The 20,506-nt window shown below is 57.6% G+C and overlaps 3 protein-coding genes across 3 annotated transcripts; 2 read left to right on the top strand and 1 right to left on the bottom strand.

Moving 5' to 3' along the window:
• Window positions 1-2,407: 2,407 nt before the first annotated feature.
• LOC135451194 (1-phosphatidylinositol phosphodiesterase-like) lies at window positions 2,408-4,637 on the bottom strand. The gene is made up of 2 exons (XM_064720143.1): window positions 3,764-4,637; window positions 2,408-3,523 (listed from the first exon to the last, which is right to left on the bottom strand). The coding sequence occupies exons 1-2, from the start codon at window positions 3,920-3,922 to the stop codon at window positions 2,408-2,410; spliced, it is 1,275 nt and encodes a 424-aa protein (XP_064576213.1). The 5' UTR covers window positions 3,923-4,637.
• A 123-nt stretch (window positions 4,638-4,760) lies between these two features.
• Window positions 4,761-7,237, top strand: HTATIP2 (HIV-1 Tat interactive protein 2). The gene is made up of 5 exons (XM_064719658.1): window positions 4,761-4,935; window positions 5,013-5,120; window positions 5,218-5,355; window positions 6,091-6,152; window positions 6,736-7,237. Exons 1-5 carry the CDS (start codon window positions 4,777-4,779, stop codon window positions 6,971-6,973), a joined length of 705 nt encoding a protein of 234 aa, XP_064575728.1. The 5' UTR covers window positions 4,761-4,776; the 3' UTR covers window positions 6,974-7,237.
• A 3,786-nt stretch (window positions 7,238-11,023) lies between these two features.
• Window positions 11,024-20,396, top strand: LOC135451111 (regulator of G-protein signaling 5). The gene is made up of 5 exons (XM_064720011.1): window positions 11,024-11,203; window positions 15,783-15,893; window positions 18,069-18,130; window positions 18,259-18,425; window positions 18,897-20,396. The coding sequence occupies exons 1-5, from the start codon at window positions 11,160-11,162 to the stop codon at window positions 19,056-19,058; spliced, it is 546 nt and encodes a 181-aa protein (XP_064576081.1). The 5' UTR covers window positions 11,024-11,159; the 3' UTR covers window positions 19,059-20,396.
• The last annotated feature ends 110 nt before the right edge of the window (window positions 20,397-20,506 follow it).

The following is a 20,506-nucleotide window of genomic DNA, read 5'->3' as shown; positions in this document are numbered from 1 at the left end:
ACACGCCTGGGTGCAGCCCCGCCGCTGCCATCCCTCCGTTCTTCCCTGGGGACACGGGCGGCTCTCCCTGAGGCTTTAGAGGCATCTCCTGATCGCGGGCAGGACATCCCTTCCACCACAGGTCCCCAGAACGTTTGACCCAAAGGCCGGCCCTGAGCTGCAGAGTGCCTTTGGGCAAGTCTGCCAGCGCACAGCTCCAGCAGCCGGAGCCTCCTCCTCCACCCTTTTATCAGCTGCTGCCCCGCCTCAAGCAGCACCTGATAAAATCTTTCTCACAATTTGAAAGCCTTTGGACACCGGGAGACGCATTAAGGGTGCTACCCTGGCTTGGAGGGACTGAGATGATCGCAAGGATTAGCCGGGACCAGAAGTCCAAGGGGCAGGTACCCCGTAGCCCGCACCCACAGGGACCTTGAGGCACTGGGACAGCCCTGGCTGCGGGATACAGGCATAGTTTTGGGCAAATCGCTCCTGCCCACCCTATCCAGACCCTCTCAGAGATGTTTGTTTGACCTCAGCTGTAGGACAGTTCTCTGCCTCCTCCCTTTCATTGTGAAGCTGGTGCTGGAGAGCCTTTTCACTGGGCATCACTGTCACACGGGTACCCCTGCCCGTGCTGCCTGCCGGCTCCCTGGCACCAGCCACATGCGCACGGCACTGATAAGGGTTTGCCAAACAGGATGCCTGGGGCACAGATAACACCGACATTATCTCACTGCTTGAGTGACAGAGAGTAAACAAGTGACTCTGCCCACCCGGGGAATCCCAGGCGGCACCTCTGCCCTGCCAGCGAGCTGGGGCACAGGGTGGGCACAGACTGCTGGGGTGCAGCTGCAGGGATGTGTCACATCCAGGGGCAGCCCTGCGTGACAGCCAAACCACTCAGCCTACAGCTCTTAGGAACTGTGATTGCCCTGCTTCTGCCCTGCCTGGCACTCCATGGCACTGTGCATCCCTGGAATGCTGAGACAAGCCACTGCTTACCTGGCCCTGCCCTAGCAGAACCCATCCTCCTGGCAGGACAGTGGGACCAGCCACACTGGCTGGTGTGGGGGCAGCCCAGGCACAGGAGGCACTGGCAGCCAATGAACCAGGCCACCCTCACCTTGGACACCACCAGTGCTTTTGTAGCATGTCTGGTTTAATGCAGAGATTTCAACCTTCTCCCATCTCACACAGCAAACCCAGAGCCAGATTCCTCTGCCTGTCACCTCTGTCACCTGCTGTGTACTATTGCATCACCTGCTGTGGGCTATTGCCGGCTCCCCTCCCTGGGCAGCAGATGAACTCAGCACCAAGAGCTGTGTCGCTAGCCAGGGCTAGCCCCTGCACAGCAAAAGACATCCTCTCCTTGGGCCAGGAACTGCTGTGGCATCTCCTCCAGCTGTGCCCAGCTGTGCTTCACCCGAGACAGAAGCAACCTGAGGACATTCTTCCCCTTCTGGCAGGCCAAGGCTGAGCTTTCTTCTTCTAAATGTTCCTCTTTCTTTCTCACCTCCCTGCTTCAGCACACAGCCTGTCTGGCTTGGCTGCTGCCAGTGATGCAGCAGACACTCTCCTAGGTGATGATTTCTCCCCTGGGATCTTGGTTACCTTTCTGCTCAAAGGAGTTATTGTGTTGGCTATTTGGATTAGTGATCTATTATCTGCAGATGGGGCACTCACTGGCACAACATGTTTTAAAGTCTTTTTTTTATGTAGAGCTGCAAAGTGCCCTGTCTGCACTGCCCCAGCTGCTGCAAACCGCTGGGCTCTGCCGAGTGCAGCATCCCTTGGTGTGTGACCCCAGGGACAGGGGAGCCCTGTCTGAGTCGCTGCCTCTGTAGCCATCCAGCGCTCCATGCACAGGGTGGGTGGCCCTTGCTGGAGCTGGCTCTTCCTAAGAGTCCTGACTTCTGGGGCAAACCCCTGCAAGGAAGAAACAAAAGCTAAAACAATGAGGGGAGGGCTGTTCCTAGCCACTTGCTGTCACCTTTGAAATTAATTCTTACTCCTGTGACCTCTTGCTGCACTGCTTTAAGAGCAAGATGGTCACAGACAACAATTTAACAGGGCTTCATCCACGGGCAGAGGGGTACAAGATCCTTCACATCTAAGGAGCAAAAGCAAAACGTCTTTTCTCCACTTTTCTGACAGGAAATGGCAAGGCAACATAGGCAGTGCTTTCCTAGCTTCTTTTTATTTTTATTTACCCTTAAGGAAAAGGACTATTTTGCAGAGAGGCATCTTGGGAGGACTCACTGGCCCGACAGGAGGTGAGGCAGGACATTCTACCCCTACCCACCCCTGCTGCCCTATGCGACTCAGGCGGCCCAGCCCCGTACCGGCACCGTACCTGGCTTCTCAGGGCAGGGCGCAGCTCCCCGGCCTGCCCGGCTCCGGCCCTCCTCTGCTGCCTCCGCGGCTGTCACACCATCGTCACACGAAGGCTTCCCGCTGCTCTGCAAGGCCTGGAATCCCGCTTTTGCCCCCCAGGCCCGAAGGCCCTCGGGCAGAGGCGCGGGGCCGGGAGCAGCGTCCTCCCCGAGGGACAGCGGCGCGGGCAGCGTGCGGGGCTGTGCAGGCCGCGGCCCCGCTCCCGTGTGCCACGGCGGTGCCGGGCCCGAACCGTGGGGGTGCCGGGGGCCGCTGTGCCGCGTCCATTGGCCCGCGGGCCGTTGCTCTCCACGATGAGCCGGAGAAGGCCTGCACCAGGGAAGTCCATGATGACCACCCCCCAGCGCACGGGCTGCCCGGCCCGGCGCCGCAGGTGCTGGCAGCAGCGGGGGTTCACAAAGCGGGCCACCTCCTCTGGGCAGGTGAAGAGCCCGTTGCCGGAGCAGAAGGTGAGGTACATGGTGCTGGGATCTCCGCCGGCCGCCTTCTCCAGGTGCCGCCGCACCCGGGCCCACTTGCGCTCCAGCGAGAGCACGTTCCAGGCGTCGCTGATGTTCAGCTGCTCGTAGGGGATGCCCAGCACCTCCCGCGCCAGCGCCTCCAGCACCACTATCTTCCCGCGCACCTGGCCCAGCGTGGGCACCTCCTCCCGGCACCACACGCAGCCCTGTCCCTCTTCCAGCAGGCAGCGGTGCAGCTGGGCAGCGAAGCCTGGCCGGGAGAAGATGGGCAGCTCCTCCTTGATGCGCATAAGCACGGCCTCGCCGGGGTGGGCGCGGAGGAAGCGCAGGGTGCGGCGCAGGACGCCGCGCAGGCTGGCCCGCTGGAAGGTGCAGAGGTGGTAGATGCGGAGCTCCCCCCGCGACAGCTTGCAACGCACATCCAGGAAGCGGATGCCGGCCGCCAGCTGGGCCTCCAGGCCCCAGCTCTGGCACCGCAGGCGCCGGCCACCGAACAGGCTGAGGGAGTCGTGGGTGCCAGGGATGGAGAGGTGGGAGAGGGGCAGGGCGTCGGGGAGCCCTGCCATCCAGTCAGGGCAGCAGGCTGCCGGCTGGGGCACACAGTCGAAGGCAGCGCTGCGCCGAGACCATGTTTCCATGCCGCTGGGAGAGCGGGCACCTCGGCACCTGGCTGGCCCCCCAGAGCCCTGCCGTGGAGGAGAAGCAGACCATGAGCGGTGGGAGCATGCATCCCGATCTCACTCTCCCAGTGGCATCCCCACCGTACTATAAAACCCTAGAACACACCATACCCTATGACCACATGCGCCCCATATACTTTGCTGCCTGTACTTTTGTCACACTGTACTGTTCTCCTGCCACTCTCAAGCACCCGTCCCAGTACCCCTGAGCCCTGGTACGCCCCAGCCTCCCCCTCATTCACGCACCTGGGTTTGCCTGTGGCTGTGGAGCAGAGCCCAATGAGCAGGGCACGGCCGTGGGTGCCGGCGGCACACTGGCAGGTGGAGCGGGATGCCAGCCATTAACCCGGTGACTGTCATGACGCGCGTCCTGCCTCGCAAATGGCACGTGCACCTGGGATTCATCCTCAGCCCTCGGCCAAGGAGCGCACTTGACAGACACACCAGGCTGGAAAACCACCTGGCTGATCCCGACAGCAGCCATTCAGGCCTCTGCACCTCCCTCCCCAGGAATCAGGACAAACGGGATCGTGGTGCCGCGGGGCCCCTTGATGCTGCCCACGGGAATGGCTGCGCACAGCTGCGGGGTGCCTGCATGCCTGCTCCAGAGCTGTGTCCCGGTGGGACCCGGACTGCCCCGGTGAGGATTGTCGTCCCTATCAGAGGGACAAAGCACAGAAAGTGTCCGGAGTGGGGGTCTGTGCTTGCCAGCACATCCCAAGACCTGCTCAGCGAGAGTTCCTAAGGAAATGGGCTTCATCTCCTTGCTCTTCAGGCACCAGGGACTGCTTCACAGTGGAGTCACTGCAAGGCTGCCCGGCGGGGAGTGACCCACCTCCTGCCCAGGGGACAGAGCTGCCGAGCACCCCGGCCGGCAGCACGTGCTGAGCACAGCGGGCTTTGGAGAGGAGCCGCCGCACAGGTCACAGACCACTCCGAGCATCCGTCCAGCTCGCATGCCCTCCGCCTGAGCGGGGTGGGCACCGGGATCCTCGGGGGGCGTTCTGTCCTGTCACTGCAGGAACAGCCCGCGGGGACCGGCCAAGGGGCACCTTCCCTCAGCAGCGCCCGGGCTGAGCGGGGGTCCCTGGGCCGCCCCCGCCCCGACAGCCCTGCCCGGGCCCCGGCAACAGCCCGGTGTGGCGCCCGCCCGCGGCTGCCCGGGCACGGAGCGCCCGCCCGCGGAGCCGAAGCACGGCCGCGCGGCCGCGCAGCTGCTCCCGGCCCGGCCCCGCCCGGCCCCGCCCGCTGCTCTCGGCATGGCGGCGGCGGGCGGCGGCAGCAGCTGCTTCGTGCTGGGCGCCTCCGGGGAGACGGGCCGGGTGCTGCTGCGGGAGCTGCTGGCCCGGCGAGCCTTCGCCCGGGTCACGCTGATCGGGCGGCGCCGGCTGAGCCTGGGCGAGGCGGAGGCGGCCGTGGTGCGCGGGCCGGGGGACAGGGCTGGCCGTGGCGGCGGGGACCGGGCCGGCGGCGCTGACCCTCGGCCTTCCCGCAGGAGCAGGCGGTGGTGGACTTCGAGCGGCTGGGCGAACACGCCGCCGCCTTCCAGGGACACGACGTGGGCTTCTGCTGCCTGGGCACTACCAGGGCCAAGGCTGGCGCAGTGAGTGGGGAACCCCTGAGCCCCGGGCGAGCAGGGGTCCCGCTTGTCCCCTCCCCTGCCCGCTCCCTGCCCCGCTGACCCTCCCTTCTCCCCGCAGGATGGCTTTGTCCGTGTGGATCGGGACTACGTGGCGCAGGCAGCCGAGCTGGCGCGGGCAGGGGGCTGCAAACACTTTATCCTGCAGTCCTCCCGGGGGGCAAACGCACAGAGCCGCTTCCTCTACCTCCGCGTGAAGGTGAGGGGGCTGCTGGGGTGGGCTCCTGATGCTCGTGCAGGAATCACGCGATGCCAGGAGGCTCGGGAAGCAAGCAGGAGCTGAGGTTTAGAGATGCAAATGGCTTTGGGGGTCCTCCTGCTGCTGTGGGACAAGGGAGGGGGCTGGCTGGACAGCTGTGCAACTGGCTTCTTATAAAGCAGCACAACACCTGCATGCAGCGTCTGCCTTCCTCCTCAAACTCCAGAAACATCTGCTGGGGTCTCCAGCCCAACAACAGTTCCCCAGCCTTAAGCTGGGATAGCTTCACGGCTATGTGGGAAGCTCAGGGCTGTGGCCAGGTGAGATGTGAACTGTCTCCTGAGGGAAGGCCTGCAGGCTCCCCAGGGAGGACCACACCCGTCACAAAAGCTCTTTTGTCCGTGTGTTGTGTGCTGCAGCTCCTAACACCTGCTGGACTCAGAGCTGCCTGCCAGCGCCTTGTGCCACCTGGATCCATCCCCAGGCTGGATGCTGAGTCCAGATGCTCTCCGGAGCAGCCTGTTGCAGTTTAGCACAGTTTAGTGATGGTTGCAAGGGCGCACTGCTGCCTGGCCTGGAGAGCTGATCCCTGCCTGGCCTGCTCCAGCCTCACGTGTGTGTTAGTGCCACCCTGCCCTCGGCTCAGCAGCCCTCTCCTGACTGTTCATGGGGGTGGCAGGGATGGTGCTTGCAGTCATCCTTGTCTCCTTTTGTCCTGCCTGGCTGCTCTGACAGGGAGAAGTGGAAAACCTGGTCCAGGCTGTTGGTTTTGATCACTGTACCATTCTCCGGCCAGCGTGAGTAGTGTGGAGGTGGGAGGGCACAGGGTGCAGGGTTGCCAGGGCAGCAGGGAAATGCTTCAATGGGAGATGGAGGAAGAGAAAGGATACATGAGGGTAGGGCTGGGGAGGGAAGTGGAGAGTGCCAGCAGCAGCAAATGCAGTTCATGGATGAGCAGACTGCTTCCCAGTGCTGCAGGGAGCAATCTCTGCAGTTTCCTATGGGCCATCCCACTGCTAGTGCCATGCACCATGCAATGACAGGAGTTTTGGGCTGAAAGCATAGGTTGAGGCACATAGGTCAGAGCTTAGCTCCAGATGGACCTTGACCATATGGAGAGGGAACACTCCCCTGTGTCCTTTCAGGTGTACTGTGCTCTTGATACCTAGGAGAACTGAATTCTGCCCTCATCACAGCACAGGGGAAAGGAGTTTAGTGTCTGAGGGCTCAGCTATGTCACATTCCATGACCCTGTCAAGACCCCAAAGCCCGTGTCAGTTCAGGGAGCCTGTCTGGGCCCTGGTGCAGCTGGAGAACTCAGTCTCTGGCTCTCACCGTGGATTGTTTCATGCTGACCCACCTCACCTGCTTGCTCTGCAGGGTGCTGCTGTGCAGGCGCCAGGAGTCCCGGCCCATGGAGTGGATAGCCCAGCAGTTCTTGGGCGCTGTGGCTCGGCTGTTCCCCACCGCTTACTCAGTGCCTGTGGAAATGGTGGCCAGGGCTATGGTGGCCTGTGCACTGCAGCCAGGAGAGGGGAAGGTAAAGGTGCTGGAGAACAGGGCCATCCATGAGCTAGGAAAGGCAGTGCCACAGCAGGGCACAGGACAGCAGGGATGACACGCAGGAGCTTGGTTCATTCTTCAGATGCTCTCTGGGCTGAGGATGAGTGCACACATGGGAGAGGTGTGGGGTGCTTGCATGGCTAGTGTGGAGCCAGAGGTACATCCACTTTTTGCACTTTGGCTGATTCTCTCAAGGGATCAAAAATGCAGGTGTTGGCTGCTGGGTGGGGATAAACAATGTGCACTGCTGCCTGGATCCATAATACAAATACGGGTAAAGATGATGTAATCCAGGCCTTGAATAAAACCCTGTGACTGATCTGGTTGTGCCGGCTTTGTGTTGAAATAATGTCTGTCACCCACATGTCACCAACCCAGCCTCAGCCTCATGTGCTCAGATCGTGTCACTTCAGAGAATGCTCACTGGCAGGTGACAGGCACAGGAAGGCAGCTGCCTGTGTGGAGGCTGCACTTGACAGAGCACATGGTGGCACCAGTGCTGTTTGGATAGCAGAGCTTCTGGATGCTCAGCAGCAGCTGCTGAGGCGCCAGGAGTGTCTATGCAGACACTGCTGGGCTCATCTGCTCAGGGTGCAGGGCTCTGGGGACGCTGCTGCTCACACCTGGCCTGCCACTTGGTACCTGTAGTCACAGAAACACCATGCAAGTACTTGCAAACGCCCGTCCCTCTGGGCTTTCCTTGCAGGCACGAAAGAGCCTGAGCCCAGCCCCGTTTTCCCAGGAGTGCTCTGCGTGTGCAAAAGTTGAGGTCAGCCCTGTGCACACCATGCAGGGGGCTTGCTCCTGCTCAGGTGCCAGAAGGGGAGCAGGCACGAGGAGCAGGGCAGTGTCCCAGGCCCCGGCTGCTCTCAGGCCTCGTGCTCGGGGTCGAGGAACTCGGTGGCTCCCCACAGGGGATGCAGAACATACGTGACTCCCAAGTTCCCTGCTGGCCAGAGTCCCAGCACTCTGGGTAACGCTGCTTTCCAGGATTCTCTGACCTCACCCACGGCTCCTGTGTCAGTGACTTGGATGTGGCAAACGGAGGGAGCCTAGATCTCATCTCCTCCTTCTACACAAGCATTTCCATTGTTGGCTTGGGCCTCAGGAAGTTGTGGAGGCAGTGAGACTGTGTAGGCCTGCACCTAGGCAACTCCTCAGCCACGTGAGGGGCTCAGTTCAAAGAAGCCACAGAGCCACAGCTACTGGTAAAGACTGTCCCAGTGAGAGCAAAACATCGCCTTAAGAGCAGTGCACAAAGGGAAATGAGAGCTAGGCTGGTCAGCATCACGCAAGTATGAGGAGCACAAAGGCTGGTCACCTGCAACACTGGCTTACACAGGCATGGTGCACTCAACGCTTAAAGAGATTTTTATTAAAAGGGCACGTGCTCATATGAGGGAGTGCAAATGAACATCTGAAGTGGCAGGACCTTAAAGAAGGGAAAATTAAGATGAGAGAATAAAAAAAAAAGAATTCAAGCTCTGGAAAAACCAGGTGAATAGCAAGCCACAGAAGATGTGAGAAAGCACCCTAAAGGCATAAACATGAATTATGACTATGTGAGAAGCAGAAAGTTCTCCAGGGAGGCTCAAGGACAGGATGTGATCGGGCTCTATAGGAAGGAATGAGCCATCAAAGAAAGCCTCGCTGGGTTACTTGCATTGCCCTTTGCTGTTAGGGAGCTCACACTACCATCATTCCTTAGGGGACACACATTTGCATGACTGTCCCAAAGCATGCAGAGGAAAAAAATATTTTTTAACACCATTTTTAGAACACATGGTTAAGTCAGCCAAAAGGAGCACTCAGATGAATGTCCAAATACTCTCCTGGGTGGCAATTGCAGTGATCCCTTTACCAAAAGGTCAATATTATTAAATATGATGCTAGTTCTTAAAAAGTTCCAGTGGGAACCAGGAAACGGGAAAGCAACTAGGCTGCCTTCTGTAAAAGGCATGTTGCTAGAAAGGATAATACAGTCTGGAAATAACAGGGCCAAGGATAATTTGGGTGTAATGGGAGATTCCATGTGGCTTTTGAGGGGTCAGTTGCAAGGCACAAGCCTAGATCCCTCTTGGAGGAAACCAGCCATTGTGTACACAAGAAAATCTGCTCCTCAGAGTGCACTCAGATCTCCAAAAAGCTCTCCCAGAAGGGTTCTTAAAGAAATAAGGCTGTCGTGGGAAGATGAGGAAGGTCTGTGTAGTTTCTTATTGGAAATATTTTCTTAGCACTCCAAAGCTTTGAAACACACGAAACAAACATTTCTTGCTGGACAAAACTCTGTGGAAAATGCAAGCCATTTCTGTGTAACCCTTGTTTCTGCTCAGTGGTAAAGGTTTCTTTTTCAGTGTTTCAGATAAATCTGTGTTAAAATGCTCAGCTGCAATCCCAGCACACAGTATAGCTTCCTTATCACCCTCCCACATGGAATTTCCTCACACACTTTGGACCTCAGTTGCCCAATTTGCTCTGTGCACTCCTTAAACCCCCACCCCAGAGCTTTGGAAGAGATTTTAGACCACTGCAGTCCCTGCCAGCCCTGAGCTGTGAGAGCCACCAGCCCCTCTGGCCCGCCTTCCCTGCCTGAGCAGCCAGCACAGCCTCCTGCAAACAGCACCACGCTTCAAAGGGGCTCTTCAGAACAGCCCCTGAGCTGGCACTCAGTGACATCCCTGTGACATCCCTGATGAGCTCTGTGGCCCCAAGGGCACTGGCACAGCCCAGCAAAGGTGCAGTTTGCAAGGCTATGTTCCTCCAGAGTGTGGGGGCCTGAATAAATGTATTGTTATGGATAGAGTCCCTGTTAAGATCTATGTATTGTAAGATCTGTGTGGGTCGGAGTTGCTCCAAACGAGCTACAGCTGCGAAGTCCTTAGTTGGGCAGCAGCTGTAGCTCATGAAGGTAACTGGAATAAATAGGGATGGGTCAAGAACCCAGGAGGAGCCTTTGAGAAGATGCATGAAGAATGGCTTGGTACAGTATGGGACTTGAGAAATATTAATACAACAAGAATACAACACTAGAGAGTTGGGGCTGCACCCCAGCTGCTGGGAGATGGGGCCACTGAGCTACTCCTGATGGGGGTGAGGCACCTCCAAGCTCCTCCTGAGTCCTTTGAGAACAGGGCAGAATGAGAACAGCCTGGAAGAGTAAAGGACCTCTATCCTTTGTGGGTGCTGCTCTTCCCTTCCCCGCTGTGGGACACGAGGGAGGCTGGTGGGCACCTCCATGCCAGCAGAGGGAAGGGCAGCCCACCACACCCTGGCTCTGACCCCTTGCCCGAGTGCATCTTGGGGGCTGTAATCAGCCCAAACCATTATTATCTGAGCATCTCATCCTCTGAAATTGTTGGCTGTACTTTTTTTCATTCAGTTTCCACTACAAACCAGCACAAAGCCAGGCCAAGCTCTCCAGGGAGATGCAGTTTCCAGCAGACTTCCAGCTTTCACTTACTCAGATGCCTGAACACAGGCAGTGTGTTGCTGCATAATCCCATAACAGGTGCAAAATCCAGCCAGAAGCCAGAGCCAGGCAGGCACATCTCTGACACAGCACAAGGGAAAGGGGACCAAGAGCTGAGCTTCAATGTAACCCTGGGTTTCACCCAGGGAAATGGTGGCTGTTAGTGCCCCTGGGGGTGCACAGCCAGGTTGGGAGCAAAGTCCCTATTCCCAGCTCCCAGTGTTAAACAAAGCACGGAGAGGCACATTTTCATAGTCACCCAGGAGCCAAGGTCTGAAACTAAAGTCAACAATAGCCACCACCATTGTTGAAGCAGTGGATATTTGACATTAGCCACTGCCTTGAAATCAACAGCAAGACTTCTCACAAGCGTTTTTATTTTTCTGAAAGTTTCATTTTTCACTCGAAAAATCTCACTTGAATGAAGGATTTCCACCTGGCTCTTCTAAATACTGACCTGCAGCCTGATGAATCATTAAAAGAAACGCTGTGGGCTTCCTGAAGTCCCTTAAACCTCAGCTTGGCCCTTCCAATTCCATTACCTGACCTCACCCCAGCAAATGCCCATTTCCTCCCCCCTGTGTGAGCTGAGAGAGAAGAACGCATAGCCCAGCAGCCGGCGGGGCCGGCATTGGACGCGGGGCTGGCGGGGCTCCAGCCGCGGCGCTATATAGGAGCGAGGGAGGCGGCCGGGCTGCAGCCGGAGCCTCTGCTGCCGCTTCGGCCGTCGCTCGCACCCTTCTCGCTGCCCAGGGAGCTACAGCCTGCCAAGATGTGCAAAGGGTTAGCAGCGCTGCCCCACACGTGCCTGGAGAGGTGAGAGCGGCCGGGATGCGCGGGATGCCGAGGCTGCCTGCCCGCGGGGCTCTGAGGGGCACAGGGGCATCGCTCATGGGGGCTGCCAGGAGCCAGCTCTGAGCGGGCAGGGAAGGGAAGCTGGCTGGGGTGGCGCAGTGGCTGAGGTTCCTCGGAGGGATGAGCGCTGGTTTGGTCCCGAGCTCCCCACTCTGCCCTGGGAGTCGTTCTGCTGCGTGAGTTTGGGCTGCTCCAAACCCAGCCCTCCGCCGTTCTGGGCAGGAGCGCTTCATCCTCGGATCTTATCAATTTCCACAAAACACGGGGAGGACAGGAGGAAAACATCAGGACAGAGGTTTTGCCTTTCTGAGGTGGAAACAGCCCTGTCTCTCCAAAGTGCCTCACGATCCTCTTTTAATTGCCTGCATGTCACTGACACATGGAATAGCCAGAGCTGGCCCCTCTCACAAGGCTCAGCCCTGTACAGGGCACCAGCTCTGCCCCCCTTGTGGCACCCATCCTCATCTCCATCCCTGTCCACCCTGGTTCTTACCCCACAACCTGCCCCTGATGGTGGCAAAGGCTCCTCACAACCCCTTGGGAGCTCAGGCGGGCTCCAGCCCCTCGCCATTTCCATGCTGATTGGAACCTGTCCTCTCCTCTGCTGCCATGGGCTTTGAAGGGGGTCCAGTGAGAAGCAGAGGTGCAAGCACCTGAGGTCTCACTGCAGCAGCAGGGCACTCAGTGCTTCACCTAAGGGGGAAATTTAGGAATAGACTCAAGTGAATCCCTCAATGAGGGTTCCCACACCTGCAAATGCCTTAGCCCTGGTTTTTGGAGGAGACTGACAGTGGGAAATTCACTGCCCTGAGGGGAGCTCCTGAGAAGTTCTGGCTGAAATTGTGCCACTGAGGCCGATGCTGCTTGCCCAAAAGGCAAAATCTCACCACAGGCACAAACAGGAGCGCAGGCCTGTGATGGTTTTGTTGTTGGAAACTTGTCTTTCTGTGATGCTCCTGAATGCATGCTGACCTTGCCTGCTCCCCTGCAGTCTCCTGCGCCATGGGCAGCCAAGAGCACTCTTCCAGTTTCATGTGGGTGATCCACGTTTCTGCTCTGCTATCACTCTTGTTGCCACTCTTCTGATACTTTTTAACAGTACATTTTCTTAATAAAGATCTTCTCCCACTTCTCCTATGCTGCTGTTTTCATCTGCTGTACCCTCAAATCCTCACTCTTGAAGGCTGCATTCACACTTTGGCACGCAGAGTCAGGACTGCATTTGTCCCCTGTGCATCACGTTGGATTGCTCTTCCCAGCTGCTTCACTGCTGTGTCACAGACCCTCCTGCAGCTACTCCCAGCTCGTTCCCAAACTCTGGTATCTGCTGCTCGCCGCTGACCCCTTCCCAGAGCGGCTGAAGGCAGCTGCAAGCCCGCCTTCCCCAGCACATCCCCACAGGTGTGTGCTCCCTTCCCCACATGCCGCCCATGGACTCACCTCCCCCTGCACCTGCCCGTCCAAGGTGCCCTGCCCACCCAAGGAGCTGCTCCCACAGCTGCTTTCTGTGTTTTCTGGCCTCTTCAGACAGGGATGATAGGTTGAGAGGAATCTCTTCCTACGGCCAGAAGAGCCTTGACTCCTCTCCAATAGACCATATTTGTCCATGTGTCCACCACGGGTCTGACACAGCTGCCACTGACATGCCCGTACAGCATCACTCTTGCAGCTCTGTGCCTCCTCAGATCCCCTCGGGAGGCTTTTGCAGGTGAAGGGGCATTTCTCCTGGCCCCTCCCTGCCCTCAGGCCCAGCATCACCTTTAGCTTTCAGCTATGGCTTTAAACTCCTTTGAGCTTCTATTTTTGTTTTGCTTTTAAAGCTGGAGTCTCTCCTGGCCCTCCCCAGCAGCCCTTCTTGTCCTTGATATGTTTGACAGAGCCCATATTTTCTATTAATGCTTCTTGGAAGCTATTTCTCAGACTTTTTCTTGGCTTGCTCCCATATGTTCTCACAGTTGACCTTCCACCATTTACAGTCCTCTTGCTTTTTCTCACTTGGCCGGGGTTTTTTTCTTTAAAAGATGCCTTTTTTGTTTATAGCCGCCTTTTTCCCCCTGCTGTTTAGCCTTCCCTGAAGCCTTGCTTGATAGCTTGTAATCCATCTGCTGGAGGACGCCAGGATGGTGTCTTTAAATAGCCCTTCCTTCCCTCAGCTTTGAGCCAGGTCTGAGCACTTGCTGTGTGAAGCCACCATCAGCTGCATCCAGACCTCGTGTAGGTGTTGGCCTCATCCACACCAGGGCAGTCCCCAGGGGCTGCTCCAACAGCAGCAGAGTCCTGCTCCTGTCTGTCTTCCCAGCTCCTTGGGTCATCATGGGCTTAGTTTGACTTTGGGTGCCCCTGCTCCCAGCACAGCTCGTGTTATCCCTCTGCCTGCTCAGGAACTCCTGGTGTCCACTGTCCTTGCTTCCAAGGGCAGCCCCCAGCCCCTCTGCTGCTGTTCCCCCCTGCTCCTGCTGGAGCTGCCTGTGATGGGACACGTAGTGCAGCTGCTTGGAAGGGACTGTCCCTGCTGCACAGCACCTGGCTCTGGCAGGGGCTTGGTCCTGGCAACATCCTGACTCATCCCCCTCGAGCACTGGGAGAGGGACAAGGGGGCAGCCAGCATTTCTGCTCAGCCCCTCCTGAGAGATGCTCCCTGAGCCATGTGTCCCCTTCCTGCAGGCACCTGTGGCCCCAGGTGCAGATGCCGGGGAAAGGAGAGTCAAGGGAGAGGCCAGCCTGTCCCCTCAGCTTTCCTGTGGCTCCCTCTGCCCTCACCCACTGCTTTGGTGTTAAGGGGCTGCCCACTTCACCTGCTCCTCATTCCTACAGCTGTGCCATCCCCACGGGTCAGGGCCATGCCAGGTGGTCCCAGTGTAGCAGCACTGGCCAGCAGGGTGCCAAGGGGCAGCTGAGGCTTGCCAGAGAGCTGGGCCCAGGACATCAAAGGCCAGCTCTGGCTCGGAGCACTTGTCTGCATTTTACTTATTTAATTACAGCTGGATGAAGGGCAGCATCCCAGACGCTCTGTGTGGGAGCGTGGTGACCTTGTCACCCTTTTCCTGAAGTCTTGAGCTCTCCAAGGTTCAGGTTTTCTCAGAAGCACTGGCAATGGGAAGAGTCCCTGTAGCTGCTGACGCTGTCCATGACAGCAGCTGTGTCTCTGTGCTGCACACCCACTGCAGGCAGCCCCTGCAGCCCCAGGCTGGGCTGCTCCCTCTGCCTGGTCCTGCTGCCCACCTGCAGCAAGGGTGGCTGCTCACAGGCAGCTTTCTGCAGCAGAAACATGGGGCAGCTGGCAGGGAGCAGAGCAGAGCACAGCAGAGCAGACACCCCTGTGCCAGGTCTCCAAATGTCACCCGTGGGGACTGGTGGGTGGAAACCAAAACACAGAGAGAGTTTTACAAGGAGGGAAAAAATCAAAGGAATTGAAATGAAATAGCAGACATAGCAATGGAGCGATCATCCACAGAGGGCTTGTGAAAATAAACAGCAGGGAGGAAAATTGCAGGGAGCCCTGCAGGGAGCTGCTGTTCAGCTTTGCCAGCCATGCCGAAAGCTCAGCCCAGCCTGTGAGGAGCTGTCTGTCCCCTCTCCTTCACCTCCTGTGCCAGCAAGATAACCTGGAAGCCACCAAATGTTGCTGTGCCAGGGAAAAGCCCTGCCCTGCAAAGGTGGGGACTGGGGGTGGTGAGGGGTGTCTGTTTTCACTCCTCCATTTCTTCAGCCTCACACAGTACACCTGAGTGCTCCCTGCAAAAGCTCAGCCTGCTCTTGCTGCCACCCCTGAGCTGCAGTGGGGTAGGGGGCAGCCTCCTTAGCAGTTTTAGATGCTCAAGACCTAATTACTACTTGTCCTGCATGAAAGGGAGCATTTTGGGAGACAGCTGGGCCTACTGCCAAGCCCCAGGACCCCCTGTTTTCTCTGCATCCTTCAAATGCAGGTCTAGAGCATGGCCTTGGTGCAATGGGAAGTGGCAGTCAGCCTTTGGCAGCCTTCAGCTCCTGAGACATTTTTTCCCTCTCTGCCCAGAGAAGGCAGCACCGAGGAGGTGCCTGTTTACAGGACCCTTCCCATTGCAGATATCAGGCTTATGTATTACTGACAAACATGCTGTGTATCTGTATAAGGGCCCTGAGCGCTGTCAGCAGTGTGTGCTGGTGGCACATGTGGGGTGGCACCATGGGGCAGGCACCCCCAGAATGGCCTCTTCTCCAAAGGCAGCTCCTTCAGCTCCTCACCAGCCCCTCTCAAGCTCATCTCTATAGAGACTGAGCGGGACACACACCCCCCTAACTCAGCCCCAGAGCAGCCTGACAGCCCTGCTGATGCAATTATCCTGGCCACAGATGGGGACAGAGCAGGAGATCAAGATCAAGAGCTGCCGCTAATGCACAGTGCCTGTTTAGAAATGCCGCAGACAGGCACGGCCTTTACAGCATTAAGGTCCATTTGTTCATCTGGAATTAATTACAGAGTGGGTGCAGAGCAGGGACTGTGAGAGTCCCACTGCCCTGCTCCTCTGCCTGACCTGTCTCTGCTCCTCCCCTGCTGCAGGGCCAAGGAGATCAAGACGAAACTGGGCACACTGCTCCAGAAGCCTGACTCAACCATTGACTTCATCATCCCCTACCCCGAGAAGCCAGAGAAGCCACCCAAGGCCCAGAAGTGAGTACTGCACTGGGTGGGCTGCAGCAGTATGTGTGCCCAGCCACTGGGGTGGATAGGAGCCCTTTTGGGATGCAGAGGAGCTGAGCCCTGCTGTGGGCTGGCACAGCAGCCTCTACATGGCAGGCAGCTTGTGGCACGCTCCTCGTGACCTGCCTGCCAGGTGCAGGCTCAAGAAGTTGTGTCAGGGCTGCATGAGACATGTCAGGTAATACAGCTCTATGGAAACTAGATTTCCCATGGAAACTCAATTTACTTTTGGTGAGATTTCATGTTATTCGATAAAGGTTTTCCCAGAGGCATATGGCACTTGGACTTCTCTGAGTCACCTGCCTCAACCCAGAGGTGCCAGCCTCTGCAGCCATCCAGCTTTGGGGTGGCAGTGTGTCCCTGAGCTGGGTGCCCAGCCTCAGGCATGGCTGGCTGGGGGTAGCTTCATGGTGATGGGACCTCCTCACCCTATGGCCTTTGGCCTGACCATTGCTCCCCAGCACCAAGCTGGTGTATAGTACTGGCTTATCAATGTTATTTAAAGCAAATGAAACATTAATTATTTTGCCTGCCAATCCAGGGTGCAGCGGGTAACACACAGGGGGATGTTTGCCAGCACAATGCCCGCCTGACACAGCGCTGCCCGGCGAGAGCTGCCCGTGCCAAGGAGGGCTGGCAGAGCCTGGTGGATTTTGTGGTTCTCACTCCATCACTGCTGTGCCCTAGATGCCTCTGTGACAGAGACATGTCCATCCCTATTAGCCATCCCTGCAGAAAGCCAGAGAACATCTCCACTCCCCACTCCCCGCTCTCTGGAGGAGCTGTTTTCTCCTACACTGCATCACTGTGCAGCCCTGGCATCACTCACCTGTCAGCATCTCACTCGCAGTTAATATCATCCCAGGGACATTCAGATAATGGGAAAGTGAATTTGGTGGTTTCCAGGAAATCTGGGTTGTGTTAGGTTGATTCTCCTATGATTCTCCTCCTCACTGGGGTGAGAAGTCACCTGACAGGGACATGGGGGCAGGGATAGCTTTGATCCTTGGCAGAAGTGCAAACACAGTTCAAGGTCCAGAAAGTGAAGGATAAGAACCACTGTCATGGTGTCTGCTGCTGATGGTTTGGTGACAAGTAAGGGCTGGTACCCACCCTGGGCAAGCCTGGCATTCCTGCCACTCTCCTCTCCCTGCTGGAGCCACATGGGCAGTGTGACATGGCTGAGCACCAGCACTGTACTTCCCCCAGACCCACCACTGAAGCTCCTGTGCCCCCAGGAGCAGGAGAGGCTGTCCTGCCCACTCTCCCTCCCTGCTCCCAGGGATGCTCTGCTCAGCCGAGGGGTTTCATCCCCCACGTGTGGCCCCTGCAGCAGCAAAACAAGAGAGTGCACCACTGCCTTTAAGAAGTGGAGAAGGTCCTCGGCCAGCCCAGTACTTGGTGCCGAGCAGGAGGGCTTCCCTTGCCCTCCAGCCAATGCTGGCAGGGGTACAGGGAAGGAGCTGGGAGCCCAGGACAGTTTGGTGAAACTCCTCGGGGCTTAAGTAAAACAACAAAAAGCCACAAACAACAACAACAACAAAAAACCCAAACCAACAACAAAAACCCCACAAACCCGTTCCGTCTTACTGCAAACATCGCATTGAAAACTATATTAAAGGAAAAAAAAAAAAAAAGAGGAAAAACGGTGCAGATGGAAAGCGCTGGAGGTTCCCAGTGGGAAGGGCGCCAGGGGCCGGGGCGCAGGGCGTGGGAACGGGGCGGGCGGGCTGTGGGAGCCGAGGGCTCTGACCCGGCCCCCGTGGCCAGCCGGAGCATCTTCCCCAGCCCAGCAGGAAAACACAGGGATGCTTCCCAGCCGCCCCTCCCGCCTGTGGGCCAGGAGGAGCCCCGTGGCTGCAGACGGGACTCGCTCTGCAGCTCCGCCGCAGCTCTGCCCACGCGCGGGGGAATTGGCCTTCCCCACCCCATCCTCACCCTCCCTGCACTCGGCTATCGCCCTCCCCTGGGCTGTGATGCAGCAGCGTCCCCATTCCATCCCCACACCACTGCCTCCGCTCTGAAAGTCTCTGCAACGTGTTACTCCATTCCTCCCTGTTTTCAAAGGAATTATTAAAAACTCTGGAGCCCAGACAGGGCTGTGGGGTAACCATGGACCACCTGGGCTTTCTTTACTCTCGTCAGGCCCTCTCCAGAGGAGGCTCTGCAGTGGCGCGATTCCTTGGAGAAGCTCCTGCAAAACCCCTGTAAGTTCACATCTCCCTGCGGTTGGTCACCTCCCCTCTTTCCACGTCCCCTGGGGTGCTCAGGGAGGGCTTTGCCCCCCTGGCACTGCCAGTGCTGAAGCGAGGGCTCACCTCCCCCTTGCCCCCAGATGGGCTCGCCAGCTTCCGCAGCTTCCTGCGCTCCGAGTTCAGCGAGGAGAACGCCGAGTTCTGGGTGGCCTGCGAGGACTACAAGAAAACCAAGTCCCCTGTGAAGATGGCAGAGAAGGCCAAAAAGATCTATGAGGAGTTCATCCAGACTGAGGCACCCAAAGAGGTCAGTGGCCATGGGGCAGGAGATGGTACTGGGAGGGATGAGGCTGCAGCCCTGTTGGCCTCCATCCCAAAGGACAGCGATGGCCGCAGAGCACCTCATGTGGTGGCTGAGAGGTCAGAGGTCTGTGTCCTTATCAAGGGGCAGCCTCATCCCCACGTGCTGCACTCCCATCCTTCACAGCCCTGGAGCCCCTGTTTGCATGCTCAGTCCCTGCTGGGCTGCCTCCATCCATGGGCACCCTCAACACGTGCCTGTCCCCACCCTCCCCATGGGATGACCAATGTACAGTCATCTTCCTCCCCAAGTTAGCTTTTCAGCAGGACAGAGCTCATCCTGACAGCTTTGCCACCAATAATTCTACCAGAGAAATGAATCTGCTTCAGTCCCTCCCCTCACCCTTTGCATGATTGTTGGTGGGACAGAGCGGCGAGGGGAGACCAGGCTCCCATCCCTCTGACACTCTCATGACAGGTGAACATCGACCACTTCACCAAGGCTGTGACCATGAAGAACCTGGTGGAGCCATCACCAACCAGCTTTGACATGGCCCAGAAGAGGATCTTTGCCCTGATGGAAAAAGACTCCCTGCCCAGATTTTTGCGGTCGGAGTTTTATCATGAATTAATCAAGTAGCAATGCAGCAGGGCTGTGCAAGGCATCCCTGCTGCTTCTCTCTAAACACCTGCCCCTTCTCCTGCAGCTGCTTTGCTTTCTCAATACCACCTAGAGCACTCAGAGGTGTTGCTAAGCTTCTCCCCCATGCTTTGGACTGTCCGGTGTCCTGGTGTTTCCTCTCTTACTATCTCTTTCCTCTCCCACAAAAGACCAATTTGCAGAAACTCCCTGGAGTTGGGACCCAGAGGGGTGAGGGAGCAGCCCCGGCTCTGCAGTGACCAGGAGCCATGTGGCCAGCTGACACATCCCTGACGCTGCGGAGCTTGGCATTAGCTGGAGGCTCCAAGGTGCTGATTTTGCCTTCTTAGGGCTCCTTAGAACATGACAAATTTTCTCAGTGTTTCCCATATTGCCAGCTTGGGCCAGGCTCGCTCCCTTCTCCCACTTTCCCCGTCTGCTGCTGAGAGTGCACAGGTACCTGCAGGTGCTCCCCTCCCTGGCCAAGGTGACGTGAGACACATCCACTGCCCGATTTGCGTCACCTTCCCTCTGAAAGCAGCCATTCAGCAGGCACAGTAACAGCTGGCCAGGGACGGGGGCACGGCAGGGACACCGGGGACACTGACACGTACAGCAAGGATGGCACTGTGACAAGGAGGGCAGGGACCGCTGTACGGCAGAAGCAGGTGCTGCAGGGCATGCCTGGCTGGCACCAGGGGTGAGCAGAGCGAGCCTGTGGCACCTCTTCCCCAGCAGCTCCACTCGGAGTCAGCCTGTGTGCTTCCCTCTAAATACAAAAACAACAGGATAAAGTGAGACCTGTTGGTCCAAAACACTGGGACTGCTTAGCAACGCCGAACTCCTGCTCACTCCAACCTTTGCACAGTGCCCTGAGCTGCCAGGGCACATCCTGTGCCACGTCCCAGTGCACAGCCCTCGTGGTGTGCTGGGATGCAGCTCTGGGGGCTGCCACGGGCTCTCTTGTTGCAGCTGCTTCTCTCTGCGGTAGGCACGCCAAAGCAATGCTCCTGCACAAACCCAGCATCGCACAGGAGGAAGGGAAGGCGTGCTGGGAAAAAGAGAGCTGAAATTCCAGCTGTTCAGGTCCAATTTGAAAAATCCAAACCAAACACACACCCACCATTGGAAACGTGAAAAATAACCCCCTGGCTTCTACAGCAGAATGTAAACCCTGCTGAGTTTGTGTAGCCTGCATCTCTCTCTGCTGTCTCCTCCTCTCTACCCAGGCCATGTGTTTCCATAGGCTGTCTCTAAAAAGGACTAGCTGCTTTCTAATGATTCAAAGCCAGCCTTCTGCTAAGAGAATAAATCACACCTGAGGAAGGGGCAAGGGCATACGTGAAAAGCAGCCCACAGGGTCTCATTTCAGCTTTGAGGGAAATGTGACAAACCCCTGCTCCACAGGGCCCAGATGGTTCATCCCTGAGTTGGTTTCCTGGTGCATC

Source organism: Zonotrichia leucophrys, chromosome 8 (assembly GCF_028769735.1).
Source record: "Zonotrichia leucophrys gambelii isolate GWCS_2022_RI chromosome 8, RI_Zleu_2.0, whole genome shotgun sequence".
NCBI classification, from domain to species: Eukaryota; Metazoa; Chordata; class Aves; order Passeriformes; family Passerellidae; genus Zonotrichia; species Zonotrichia leucophrys.
Note: the sequence above shows the minus strand (reverse complement) of the source record. Positions and strands in the feature narration are given on the sequence as shown.